The sequence below is a fragment of the Crocuta crocuta genome, unplaced genomic scaffold (assembly GCF_008692635.1).
Source record: "Crocuta crocuta isolate KB4526 unplaced genomic scaffold, BGI_CrCroc_1.0 scaffold93, whole genome shotgun sequence".
Classification (NCBI taxonomy): domain Eukaryota; kingdom Metazoa; phylum Chordata; class Mammalia; order Carnivora; family Hyaenidae; genus Crocuta; species Crocuta crocuta.
Genome location: NW_027529641.1, coordinates 8819728 through 8834507, shown reverse-complemented (window position 1 = coordinate 8834507; position 14780 = coordinate 8819728). Strand labels below are relative to the sequence as shown.

Sequence of the window (14780 nt, the reverse complement as noted above, 5' to 3'; positions counted from 1 at the left end):
GAAGAATGGCCTCAGTGCTCTTTTCAAGTGTCCTAAATGGAAGAACTTTTGCTGTGAAGTAAATGCTACCACAATGTGTGAAATAAAAACGTAGTGAAGCCACTTAAGTGATCTATAAGTAAATCCAAACACAGAAATAATTACAGAAGCCATGAATTCAAACTGGTGAAAATGGATATAAATAGAGCTGATAAATTAATATTTCAGTCTAAGAAAGTGTATTTGTATCACAAAAGTATTTAACCATCCAAAGAAATAGTTCCTTTGAGCCAAATACAAATCACACCTAGAATAACACTCATAAGTGATTTGACTCAATGATTTGAAATACTAGAAAAAAATATTGACATATAATATTGACATTATTATTTTGAAAAATAATAAACAATGAAGCCATATTATTCTAATTAAATAATACTCAAATCCAGAATAGCAACATATTGGTATATACAATGGCTGGGGTCCCTGTCATCACCAAGGCAGCTTTCATTCATCTGGTTCTACAAACATCAGAGGTAGAAAGTTTCTAGAACAAATTTTCTCAAACTGAGGTTATCACATGCCCTGGAATTTGGAGTTGTCAAGTTCTAGGAGATTTTATTTTTCCATTTTGATGATGCTAGAATGTTTGTGAAGTAAGTTTGAGGATGAAGAAGAGGCAGAAAGGGAGGATAGGGACCAGATTCTGAAAAACTTCGAATATATATAAGTTACAGAAATCTTTTAGGAGGAGGTTAAGGTTTGCTGTTGAATTAGAAGGGAAAACCTGCAGCCACATTTACATGGCTCTTTACATAATACTGAGAAAGTGCCAACTGTTTATATTATAGAAACATTACCAATGGAGATTATAAGGTTTCCTTTTAACACACTCCTTGGTACATAACATTGCAATAAAATTTGGCTTTTAAATGTTATGAGAAGCTAGTACCATTTTTAAGCAAGAAGTGACATGATTGTGTACTGTGTTATTGTTTTATTGTTTTGGATTGGAGGGAGAAGACATTGGAGGCAAAGAGGTTATTCCCAGCAAATAACACTTTTTGCTCTATCGGTGTGGGGTATAAAATGAAGTTGTGTATCTTTTAATATTAGAGGAAATTATTCTGAGACCTCATCCTGCTTATTCCAAGAGTGCCTTCTTTCCCTTCCTATTATTCCCCTGAGTCAGTTGTAGGAGATCCAGTAGTCCAGGGAAATCCCTACCTATAGCATCAAGAACCAAGAAGATGGGGCCAATTGTTGCATTTTACTCTCTAGCCTCGTGCTACTTGACCCTGGAAGTAGGCATAGTTGTGGAAGTGCAGGGTAGAGTGGATTAATTAAGCCCCAGATTTCTGATTGGAGGTTGGAAAGGGGGAGCTCCAGGGTCCTGGAAATATCAAGGAGATTGTGGAGATGGGGGAACTTGGGCAAGTAACCCCATGAAGTTGCTAATGAACTTTAGAGCTCACTTCCAAACTCTGTGTGTGTGTCTGTGTGTCTGTGTGTGTGTGTGTGGTTCTACTCCTTATTAGCACACCAAAAGTATTGAGGGAGACAAAGTTCACAAAAAAATGATAGCGTAAGGAACTGTGGGAATCCGTCTCTCCATAAAACAACAAAACTGGCAACGCATTCAGAATCAACCTTTTTAGAAAGAGGGAAATGAACCAATGGCTTGCAACAATCTGTGGAGTGCTTATTCAAGAAACACGACTGAATCTTTTTGTAAGTGAGATTTGTGGCATTTCAAGTTACCCAGTCCCATCCCCCACTCCTCAGTTCAGAGGCAGCCATGAAAATAACAGCTTGAATTCCTGGTACCAGTGGAAGCATAAAGGACCTCATCCACAAAGAATTGTAATTATCTGTTTTGACCTGTTTGTTGGCTTCCTGAAAGACTGGCTCAAAAGACCTCTCTTAATTTTACCTGACTTGGAACTACCTCAGGGCTAAAACTGCTAGCCAGAGATGGGGATAGGGAGAGAGCATTTGTCAAAAATATTTACAGACAAATATTTTAGTCCCCAAGGTGATAAGTAACAGAGCTGAGGCAAATGAGCCTAACCAAAAATTTCCAGAGAAAAGACTGGGAAATGAGATGTCCATAGGGCTTTCAAAAGCTCTGAGGTATTCCTGGGAATCTAGAAGACCACGTATATGTATAGGGCTATGCACATGCTCAGAAAATACCTGAGAAGGCAGAAAGATTCCAATTCTAGCTGATCTAAAGGCTCTGTGCAAACAAAAAGTTAAGGCTAAGAGAAAAACGTAAACTCTGTCTGGGTGTTGAAGTTGTACATGCATAGAGCACATCTATGTGCTGGGACAAAGACTGGGATATCTTTTTATTCCAGAATCTAAGGAAATTTCTGTTCAATCATTAGCTGACCACTGAGCTAACAGGAGAGGATTTCAGTGGCCACATGCAACAAAGAATATAAGTTTTGCAGAATCATTTCAGAAAAATCATTAAATAAGCAACAACTACTACAATATGAAGCAACAATAACAAACTCTGGGGAGGAGAGAGAATCTGAATTCCAAAGCTGCTACACTATATTACTCAAAATTCCCAGTTTTAAATAGACATGCAACAAAACAAGAAAGTATGGTCCACACCTAGGGAAAAGGCAATCAGAGAAACTGAACTTAAGGAATCCCAGATGTTGGATTTTCTAACAAAGACTTTAAATCAGTTATTGTAAACATATTCAAAGAGCTGAAGAAAAACATTACTAAAGATCTACAGGAAAGTATGAGAATGATGTCTCACCACATGCAGAATATGAATAAAGTGATAGAAATTATATTTAAGAAGAAGAAGAACCAAACAGAAATTCTGGACTTATAAAGTACAATAACTGAAATGAAAATTGTACTCAAAATCAGATTTGAGCAGGCAGAAGAAAGAATCAGCCAACTTGAAGATAAGTCAATTGAGACTACCTATTTCAAGGAACAGAAATATATAAGAATGAACAATCTCAGAAATCTGTGGAAGGCCATCAGCATAACAGCATACACACAATGAGAGTCGCAGGAGACAAAAAGGAAAGTGGCAGAAAATATCTGAAGAAATAAAGGTCAAAAACGTCCCAAATTTAATGAAAAATATGAATCTACACCTCCATGAAGTTCAATGAATTCCAAGTAAAATAAGCTCAAAAACAACTACATTTATTCAAATCAAAGTCAAATTTCATAAGCCAAAGGAAAACAATCCTGAAATCATCAAGAGAGAAACAACTCATCATGCACAAAGCATGCTCAATAAAGTAAAAGGTGGACCTCTCGTCAGAAATCAGGGAGCCAGTGGGCAGTGGGATGACAGATGCAAAAGTGCTGAAAGAAAAAGACTATCAACCAAGAATACTGCATCCAACAAAACAGTCTTTCAAAAAATGGAGAAATTAATATACTCCCAGAGAGCAAAAACTGAAAGAATTTGTTACTAATAGACCTGTGCTGAGAGAAATACTAAAGAAGTCCTTTGGCAGAAATGAAAGGACACCAGACGGTAACTAAAATCTACATGAAGAAATAAATGGTACCAGTAAAGGTAAGTACATTTATAAGTATAAAAGGAATTATAAATGTATTTTTGTTTGTAACTACTTTTGTTTTCTATATAATTTAAAAGATAACTGCATAAAGCAATAATTACAAGTCTGTGTTGATGGGCACACAACATATATAGACGTAAATCTGTCACAACAGCATAAAGTAGAGGAGGAAGGAATGAACTTTGAAAAAGGAAATTTTTATAGAATATTGAAATTAAATTGATCTTCATCTGAATTAGATTGTCATAAATTAAGATGTTCATTATAATGTCTAGGACAACCACTAGAAAATAACTGAAAAATATGTAATAAAAGAAATGACAAGGGAATTAAAATGGTACACTAGAACATGTCTATTTAATACAAAGGTAGTAATGAAGGAATTGAGGAACAACAACAAAAAGAAGACATGTAGAAAACAAATAGTCAAATGTAGAGGTAAATTCTTCCTTATCAGTAACCATATTAAATATAAATAGATTAAACTCTCCAATTAAAACACAAAGACCATCAGACTGTATATTCTAAAACATGATCTAACTGCATTCTCTGTTCAGAGATTCACTTCAGATTAAAGACACTAAGAGTTTAGAAGTAAAAAGATGGGAAAAGATACTCCACATGAACAATAATCAAAAGAAAATTGTGGTGGCTATACTAATATCAGAGAAAATATATTTTAGGACAAAAATTGTTGTTAGAGGCATGTGTAGGTGGCTCAGCCAATAAGCGTCTGACTCTTGATTTTGGCTCAGGTCAGGATCTCAGTGTTGTGGAATCAAGTCCCAGGCCAGGCTTTGTGCTGACAGCATGGAGTCTTCTTGGGATTCTCTCTTTCTTTCTCTGTCTGCTCTTCCCCTACTTACACTCTCTCTCAAAATAAATAAACAAACATTTTTAAAAAATTTTTTATAGTTTATTTGAGACAGAGAGAGACAGAACATGAGTGGGGGAGAGGCAGAGAGAGAGGGAGACACAGAATCTGAGCTGCCAGCACAGAACCTGATGCAAGGCTCGAACCCACGAACCATAAGATCATGACCTGAACCGAAGTCAGATGCTTAACCGACTGACGCCCCTAAACAAACATTTTTTAAAAATTGTCATTAGAAGGGCACCTAGGTGGCTCAGCCGGTTAAGCATCCAACTTCAGCTCAGGTCATGAACTCATGGTTTGTGGTTTCGAGCCCCACATCTGGCTCTGTGCTGTCAGCTAGCTCATTGGCCTGGAGCCTGCTTCAGATTCTGTGTCTCCCTCTCTCCCTGACCCTCCCCTGCTCATGCTGCCTCTCTCTCTCTCTCTCAGAAATAAATAAAACATTTTTAAAAATCTAATTTAAAAAATTGTCATTAGAGAAAAAGGACATTAAATTATGATAAAATGGTCCATCTATCATAATTACAAACATTTATGCATGTAATAGAGCCTCATAATATATGAAGCAAAAACTTACAGAATTGAAGGGAGAAGTAGGTAGTTCCACAAAAATAGTTATGACTCTAATATCTCACTTACGTTAACAATAGGACAACTAGACAGAAGATATCAAAAAATAAAAGACATGAATAATACTATATGCCAACTCAACCTAACAGAGCACTTCACTCAACAACAAGAAGATACACTTTCCTCTAACAGAGCACTTCACTCAACAACAAGAAGATACACTTTCCTCTCAAGAGCATACGGAACATTATGCAGGATAGACCATATGTTAGGCCAAATAACAAATCTCAACAAATTTTTTAAAAATTGAAATTATACAAAGTATGTTCTCTGACCACAATGAAGTAAAATGATAAATTAATAACGAAAGGAAAGTCAGAAATATGTGAAATATGTGAAAATTAAGCAATACATTCTTAAATGACCAGTAAGTCAGAGAAGAAATTACAAGAGAAATTAGAAAGTATTCTGAGGATGCACAACAGTGTGAGTGTACTAAATGCCACCAAACTACAGCCCTAAAAATGATTAAGATGGTAAAATTTACATTATATTTATTTTATCACAATTTAAAAATGTTTTAAAAAGAAAGAATATACTTCAAAGTGAATAAAAATGAACACACAACATAACCAAAACTTACAGGATGCAGCAAAAGTGNAAGGAGGGTGATGGGCACGGAGGAAGGCATTTGTTGGGACGAGCACTGGGTGTTATATGGAAACCAACTTGACAATAAACCATTTAAGAAAAAATAATTTTAAAAAAAAGAAGAAGAAAGATCTCAAAGACATTGAGTAATGAATAGACCACTACAAAGGTCCCAAACTGATCACTGGGCTGCACACACACAGTATAGATTCCAAAAGCACTGAAAAATCTTTGCAAATTGAACTGAAATTGGAATCACAGCCCACAAAAAATCACGTCGGAACTTGTAGCTTAAGCCTAACAAGGTCCGTCATTTACTAAAAGAAAAATATGAACACTGCATGGGATTTAAACAGCTCTGCCGCATAATGTAGTATTCAACATGTCCACTGGGGGCGCCTGGGTGGCTCAGTCCGTTAAGTGACCGACTTGTGCTCTCGTCATGATCTCACCCTTCATGAGTTCCAGCCCCACATCTGCTCTCTACTATTAGTGCAGAGCCGTCTTCAGATCGTCTGTCTCTCAATTCTCACTGCTTCTCCCACCCCTCAAAAAATATTAAAATTTTAAAAATGTTCACAGTATCATCTAAAATAATTTAGAGTATGAAGGAATATAAGGGGAAAAAAATCAATAAATGTCAAGGCCAAGGGACATTTGACATACTTTAAACCAACTATTATAAAAACACTCAAACAAAATTGCAAAAGTAAGTTGAAACTAAAAAAATAGAAAGTCTTAGAAAATATAAAGAAGAACCAATGAAAAGTTTAGAACTGGGGCACCTGGGTGGCACAGTCAGTTAAGCCTCTGATTTTGGCTCAGGTCATGTTCTCATGGTTCACAAATCGAGCCCAGCATCGGGCTCTGTGCTGACAGCTGAGAGCCTGCAGCCTGCATCTCAGATTCTGTGTCTTCCACTCTCTCTCTCTCTGCCCTTCCCCTGTTCATGCTCTGTCTCTCTCTCTCTCTCTCAAAAATAAATAAACATTAAAATTTGAAAAAAAGAACTGAAAAATATGATCAGTGAAATTAAAATTTCACTGGATAGCCTCAATAGCATAACAGAGATACACAGGAAGGAATCTGTAAACTTGAAGATATATACTGGTAGAAATTACCTAATTTGAGCAACAGTGAGAAAATAAAATAGAGGGGAAAATAATGAACCCCATGGACCTGTGGGACAATAACAGAATGTGTAACACTGTGACATCAGAACCTGCATAAGAGAAAAAATGTAATGCAGAAAGCAATATTTAAAGAAATATTAACTGAAAAAATTCCCAAATTGGGTGAAAGACATAAATCTACAGATTAAAGAAATTTAGCAAACACCAAACAAGAATAACTTAAAGAAATCCACACCCAGATACATGTTAGAAACTACTGAAAACAAAAGACAAAAAAATTTTTTTTACAGCAATCAGAGAAAAATGACACATTGCTTATAGGGGAACAGCTATTTAAATAACAGCAGATTTCTCACAAGAAACCAAGAAGGCCAGGAGAAAGTATCATGTTTTTAAAGCTGACAAAAATAATGGTCAACTCCCAAATTCTATATCAAACAAAAATTCTTCAGGAATGAATATGAACATCTCTAAGATGTTCTTAGAGAATTCATTGTTAGCAGGTGGGCTCTAAAAAAATTACTGCAAGAAACTCTTCAGAGGGGTGCCTGGTGGCTCAGTCAGTTAAGTGTCCAACTTCAGCCTAGGTCAGGATCTCACGGTTCATGAGTTCAAGCCCTGCATTGGGCTCTGTGCTGACAGCTTGGAGCCTGGAACTTGTTTCAGATTCTGTGTCTGCCTCTCTCTCTCTCTGCCCTTCCCCCAACCATACTTTGTCTCTCACAAAAATAAATAAACATTAAAACATTTTTAATAAAAAAATAAAATAATAATCTTTAAAAACCTCATACAGAAGAACATATACCAGAAGTAAACTTGGAACATCTGGAATGAAGGAATGTTGGGTTTTTCAATATATGTCTGTGTAATATCTAAGACAACCAAAGCATAAAGAGGTAGACAGAAAATGGACCTACATTGTGGTAATGGTTTTACAGTCCAATGAAGTGGTAAAATATTGATGCTAAGTAGACTGTAAAATGTTACTTTCTACTTTGTAGTCCCTAAAACAACCACTATAAAATCTATAGTAAATGATACAGACATTTCCCAACTTATTTCTGCAGCACAACCCTGATACAAAAATCAATGCAGAACCAAAAAAGAAAACTATAGGTCAATAGCCCTTATGATTATAGAAACAAAACTTCACAACAAATATTAGCAAGTTGAGTCTAGTCACAAGCAAATAAAGTTTGTCCTAGGAATGATAAGCTGTTCAACATTTGAAAATCCATATAATCTACTCTACTCACAGTTTAAAGAAAACATATGATAATATCAACTGGTGAAGAAAAAAACATTTCCACAAAATTCAACATCCATTCACAATTTTTTTAAAAAAGAAAGAAAAAAGGAATAAAATAAAATTTTAAAAAAGGAAAACCTCTCAGCAAACTAAGAACAGAGGGGAACTTCCTCAATCTAATAAATGGCATTTACCAAAACAACAACAACAAAAACCACAGCTGACATGTTGGAAGACTGAATGATTTCTCCTTAAAATTGAGAGCAAAGGATGTCCACTCTACCACTGCTATTGAACAACATACTGAGAAGTCTTAAACTTCTGCAACTTCAACTCAATAATATGGGAGAAAGTGACCCAATTATTAAAATGGGCAAAAAATGAGAATAGATATAGCAGAGAGGACTTAAGTTTGGCGGATAACTGCATAAAAAGATGCTCAATATTATTATCTATTAGTGAAATGCAAATTAAATGAGGGGTTATGTTGAGGAGTAGTGCCTGGGTGGTTCAGTCGGTTTGAGCATATGACTCCTGATTTTGGCTCAGGTCATGATCCCAGGGTCATGGGATCAAGCCCTGAGTTGGGCTCTGAACAGAGAGTGAAGCCTATTTAAGATTCTCTCTCTCTCTCTCTCTCTCTGCCCCTCTCCCCAACTGACAACACCAAGTGCTAGCAAAGACACTGAGCTTCTGGAGCTCTCTTACACTGCTCCTGGGACTATAAAATGGTGCAGCCACTCTGAACAATGGTTTGGCAGCGTCTTATAAAGTTAAACATACACTCACTGTATGAACCAACAATTCCACTCCTAGGTATTTATCCTAAAGAAATGAAAACTTATTGGTACAGCCACTATGAAAAACAATATGGAAGCTCCTCAAAAATTTTAAAATAGAACTACCAGATGACCCAGGAATTCTATTCCTGGGTATATATTCAAAGGAAATGAAAACAGAGGATGCAAGAGATACATGCACTTCTGTGTTCATTGCAGCATTATTTGAAATATCCAAGATATGGAAACCCAAGTATCCCCCAACAGATGAATGGACAAAGAAGACATGGTTTACACACACAATAGAATATTATTTAGCCATGCGAAAGGAAACCCTGACATTTGTGACAACATGAATGGACCTTGAGGGCATTATATTTACATGCAATAAGTCAGACAGAGATAGAGAAATGCTGTATGATCTCATGTATGTGGCATCTGAAAAAGCCAAACTTGCAAGAACAGAAAGTAGAATAGTAGCTGCCAGGGGCTACCGCAGGAATTGAGGACATGTTGAATAAGGGTACAAACTTCCAACTAGTAGATAAATAAATTCTTGAGATCTAATGTACCACATAGTGGTTATAGTCAACAATACTGTTATATAAATGTACGCATTGCAAACAAAAAAAATACACACACAGTGTGTATTATGTGACATGAGAAAGGTGTTGACTAACACTACAGTGGCAATCATGTTGTCATATGTAAATGTATCAAAACACATTTTACATCCCAAAGTCACATAACGGGTGATTCACACAACTGAACACCAAAAGAAAAAAATTGTTGAGTACCAAAAGAAAAAAATAGTTTACTATCTGAAAATTTTTAAAAGAAAAATATTTTTAAATATGAAATTAGAAATATGGCAGGCAAGAAATATGTCTTTAAGAGCAAATCATGGGTGCCTGGGTGGCTCAGTTGATTTGGTTTGGTCTCAGGTCACGATCTTTGGGTTTTGCAAGTTGGAGCTGCACATGGGACTCTGCGCTGGCAGTACCAAGCCTGCTTGGGAGCCTCGCTCTCGCTCTCACTCTCGCTCTCCCTCACTCGGTCCCTCCCACTCTCACTCTCTCGCTCTCACTTGCTTGCTCGCTCCCCCTCTGCCCCTCCCCCACTTGCACGGTCTCTGTCTCTCTCAAAATAAATAAATAAACTTAAAAAAAAAAGAGGAAATCACTTAGCCTCAGAATAACTTTGTATTCTGTGCTGTGCTAAGAAATATTTCACTCTGACTCTTGAATGCCAGAACAAACTGAGGGCAGATGGGGTGGGGGGAGAGGAATGGGGATGATGGGCATGGAGGAGGGCACTTGTGGGGATGAGCACTGGGTGTTATATGGAAACCAATTTGACAATAAACTATTAAAAAAATATTTCACTCTGTGCTGAAATAAAAGCAGAATCAAAACTTGAGAGAGAGAGAAAGTTCATATCTTGCTATGAGCTCTGTCAGAAAAGACAGACTTCTCTGGTTTGTTTTCCTGCCACTCAGCATGTCAACAGATATGAGACTTTTGTCAAAGTGTTTTCTAGCTGGCCGGTCTTTCGCCATTTGAAATGGAAATCATTCCTTATAGGGATGCCAAGGTCTGGGAAAATCTAAGTGACTGTGGGAAGTCACAAAGTACGGCTAACACAGGAGATAGTTTATTATCCACCCTTTTTGTTAATCATTTCAGATACAAGTGAACCTAAACTCATTTCTTTCTTTCTCCTTTCAGACATGCTATAAAATCTCAAGACAGCACCCCTTGATTTGGTATGGCCACCCCTTGATGTGGGAGAGCTGTTTAAACTATTGTCTCCAAACCGCTGCAGTTGTTTACAGGCTTGAAATAAGCATCTGATCATTTTTCCTTAATCTGAGCCACATTGTGAAACATTGTTTCTTCCACAGTTTGAACTAAGTGGTGGCAGTAGGAATGCCAGGAGAGTTAGAGATACCTGCAGGGGAGTCCAGCTGCAGAGCTTGGTAACTGAATCATTGCAGGGGGCACTGGGTTAGAGAAGCAGGGCGGAGTTACTGTGAGGGAGACTAAATAATCAGAGGTCTCTTTCATGTTTTTTTATTGACGTGTAGTTGACACACAATGTTCGGTGCACCCTGGTGATTTGACAACTCTGTAGCTCACCACAGTGTAGCTACCATCTGTCCTTAACACAGCACTAACATAATACCACTGAGTATATTCCTATGCAGTACCTTTCATCTCCTTGATTCATTCATTCTTTACCTCCTACTCTCCTTCGCCAGTTTTGCACATCCTCCCTCCTCCTCCCCTCTGGTAACACCAGTTTGTCCTCTGTATGTAGGGGTCTGTTTCTGTATTATTATTTGTTCACGTGTTTTGTTTTTAGATTCTACATGTAAGTGAAATCATATGGTATTTGTCCTTCTCTGTCAGACTTACTTCATTTAGCATAATACCTTCTAGGTCCATCCATGACATTGCAAACAGCAAGTTTCCCTGTTACGTATGAGCGGATGGCAATGCTCTTATCTGAATTAGGTAACACAGGCAAAACACAGGCAGAGAATTATAAAAGATGTGAGAGGAAAGATACATATCTGTATGTTACCAGTGTGTTTATTTTTCAAGGTTTGCGCAGCTGCATTATCTCTTAGTGTAGTATTTGTTAAAGGATCTCAAGGCTGACTTTACAGAGGAGATGGTGGATTTCAACAAAAAGGATTCAATGGTAACAGATTTGAAGCAAGCAAGGAGACATTACCTTTAACAGAGACAACCGAGTCTTACTGGAAGTAATGTAAATTAATAGTGAAAGTTCTGTCAGTCCCCAAAATGCAAGAGGAGCAAGAACCCGTAGAACCTGTCGTGTCTATGGTACAAGAGTCAGGACTTCTCATACACGGTGAATTTGGTCTTCCTAGTGGCAAATTTCCAGGAAGCCAGACCCTTCCTGCTCAAATGATGTGGTTTCCTAGGGGACATATAAATAGTCTTTTCCCCCCACAAAAAGAGGTTAAGAATAGAAGCCAAGGACCCTCCCACACATCAGAGCACAGCTGTCACAGTGGCCAACAGAAGCACAGCGTTAACAAAAGAAGTGCTAGAAAAATGTAGGGGAGGGTAACTGCAGAGGTAGCAGGGAGAGAGGAAAGCACAGGAGGTATAGTCAGAGAGCAGAAACTCAGTGCAGAGAACAGCAGGCGCTCAGCAAGTGGGTAAGAGGAAAGTAAGGAGACCAGGCGAGAGGGTTTATAAGGATATGTACAGAAGGCAGCAAGGTCCTGCGAGAAACAGACTCAGTGCAAACTCCGTGACCCTAGAGACTGCCTATGCATTTCTAAGAAAAGATCAGAGGGAGGGGGAAAAACCAAAACGTGACAGAATCAGACTGAAGTGTTGGTCTCCACTCAGGGATGAACTTGCTGGAACAGATCACCATATTGCTGGTTCAGAGGGCCTAGAGGCTTCCAACTAGGAGCCACGATCCCTACTGCCCACCCTCACCGTGTCCTGGGGGGGCAAATTCAACTTTTAGAAGGCAGTGCTAGGTCTTGTGGATGACCCGCTGCCCTTAGAGTTAATCTCATGAACAGTTGAAAATATCCATACTGGTTTAAGTTTTTATTTGTTTTGAGAGAGCGAGAGAGAGAGAGCGAGAGAGCACAACTACACAAGTGGGGAGGGGCAGAGAGAGAGGGAGAGAAAATCTCAAGCATGCTCCAAGCTGTCAGCACAGAGCCCGATGTGGAGCTTGAACTCACAAACTGTGAGATCATGACCTGAGATGAAATCAAGAGTCAGATGCTTAGCCAACTGAGTCACCCAGCTGTGCCCATAATGTACATATTCTTGAAATATAAAACATAGTCTATACCAGCAGGTTTTAGTTCAGACAACATTACGGTTTCATAAGTTGTTGCCTGATCTATGAGTTAAAAATCTAGCAGCAGGTATTTGTAATCTACCACGGTCTTTTTTTTTTTTCAAACCCATTAAGGAAACACTAATTATTAAATATAATGAGCAATTTAAAGGCAGTGGTATTCTTCAGATAATTAAATGACCTCTTGTCCCTTGAGTAAACCATCTGATAATCTGTACCTAATTACTAACAGTTCATCTTCTGAATCCCCTGAACTTCAAATGAGGATTTTAATTAATTTTATCAACATAACCATCAATTGCTGAGAGTTATAATTAAACCTCAAAAACCTAAGTGCTAGCATCTTCTTTTAATCTTGGAGGCAATGTGGTGTGCCAGCTAAGAGACCAAAGCTGGAGCAGATGCTAGAGATACACTGGGTGCATTCAAATCTACGCAGCTCCATGGCTCACCTTGGGCAAATTATTTACATTATGACTTGATTTCCTCATTTGTAAAATGGGGATGCTGATAATAGTGCCTATCTCAGACTATTGTGAGGATTAAACCAGCCTAGAATAGCACTTCAGAAGTACTTATTAATGAACATGTAAGACACTTAGAGCCATGAATGATTAATAGTATATACACACTATGTGTTAACTGTATTTCTATTACTATGTGATGCTCTCACAGTCATTTTTAGTAGTTTGAAGCATGAGGTACTATGAAGTTTGAAAATATGCCCAATAAGACCCATAATTCACAAAAGACTGTAAAATCATATAACACTAATTACATTGTATTTTTCTTTTTAATTTTTAGTTAGTCTAAGCTTAATAAACCTATCCCTTTGTGTTCACCAGAGTTGAAAATATGTCAATCAGATTGGAAGAAATCAACGAAAGAGAAAATTTTATGAAAACTTCCCTACAGACTGTTGACCTTCGACTCTCTCAACTGGAGGAACTGTCGAACAGAATGGTGAATGCTCTCGAAAATCTTGCAGGAATTGACAAATCTGACCTAATCCAGACACGGTCCCGAGCTTCTTCTGAATGTGATGCAACTTATCTTCTAAGACAAAGCAGTATCAATAGTGCCGATGGCTACAGCATGTATAGATACCATTTTAACGGAGAGGAGTTGCTGTATGAGGATTTTTCCATGCCACCAGGGACAGGATTCAGGAAGAAAGCCTGTTCCTTCCGAATGAAGGAAGACAAGGAGTCGAAAATGCATCTGGTACCAGAGCGTCAGGGGAGCCCTCACCTTTTATCCAACACAAGCCTGCCAGCAACACCTGACTGCAGTCAACTTGCATTAGACAACGAAAAGAACTCTTCAGAGCTGAAATTAGGTCCAGATATTGGGATCTCAGCTGAAGACGATGGAAGGCAGGCCAACTCTAAAAATGAAGAAACTATTTCCCCAAATGTAAATCAAACGGATGTTATGCATGGACAGAACAAATCAGATTTTCAAAACCGTCAGCTAACAGTGGAGACAACACAGATAGAGGGCACAATTTCCTGTCCCCTAGAAGAAGCAAAATTGACCCGCTATCACCCTGATGAAACGTTCAGTGCTTGTAAAACAATGAAGTCCAGAAGCTTTGTATATTCCCGTGGACGAAAACTAGTCAGCGGGGTTAACAACAGGAGTACAGAATACAGTTCAATCATGGACCCAACAGGCCCCTCTACAGTTCAACACTGGACGACAGAATGGAAATATCAAGTTCAAAAGATCACACGTTCTCGGAGTACAGACATCCCTTACATTGTGTCAGAAGCTGCAATGCAAGCTGAGCATAAAGAGCAATTTATAGACACTGAAGATGAAAACTGTGTTTCTGAAATAGTCCCTCAAATCTCTCGTTTATCTCTAACTGTAACTGACAGAACTGAAAAGGAAAATTTACTGTCTGTGAAACCAGACCAAACTATGGGATTCCCATCTTTAAGGTCAAAAAGTTTACACGGCCATCCCAGGAAAGCTAAAGCTGTTCAGGGCACACTAGACAGATCTGGACACGCCAGCAGTGTAAGTAACTTAGTGGTTGTGTCTGGAATTAAAACGGAAGAACAGAAGGCCAAGCAAGAGAAAATTTCCACAGAAACTCAATGCTAA

General features: G+C 38.1%; 1 protein-coding gene across 1 annotated transcript in view; it reads left to right on the top strand.

Annotated features, from left to right (window-relative positions):
- TRPM1 (transient receptor potential cation channel subfamily M member 1) overlaps nucleotides 1–14780 on the top strand; it is a 101678-nt gene extending 86898 nt beyond the window's left edge. Inside the window, 1 exon segment of the mRNA XM_077762354.1 lies at nucleotides 13514–14780. Coding sequence (XP_077618480.1) covers nucleotides 13514–14780 — 1267 coding nt within the window.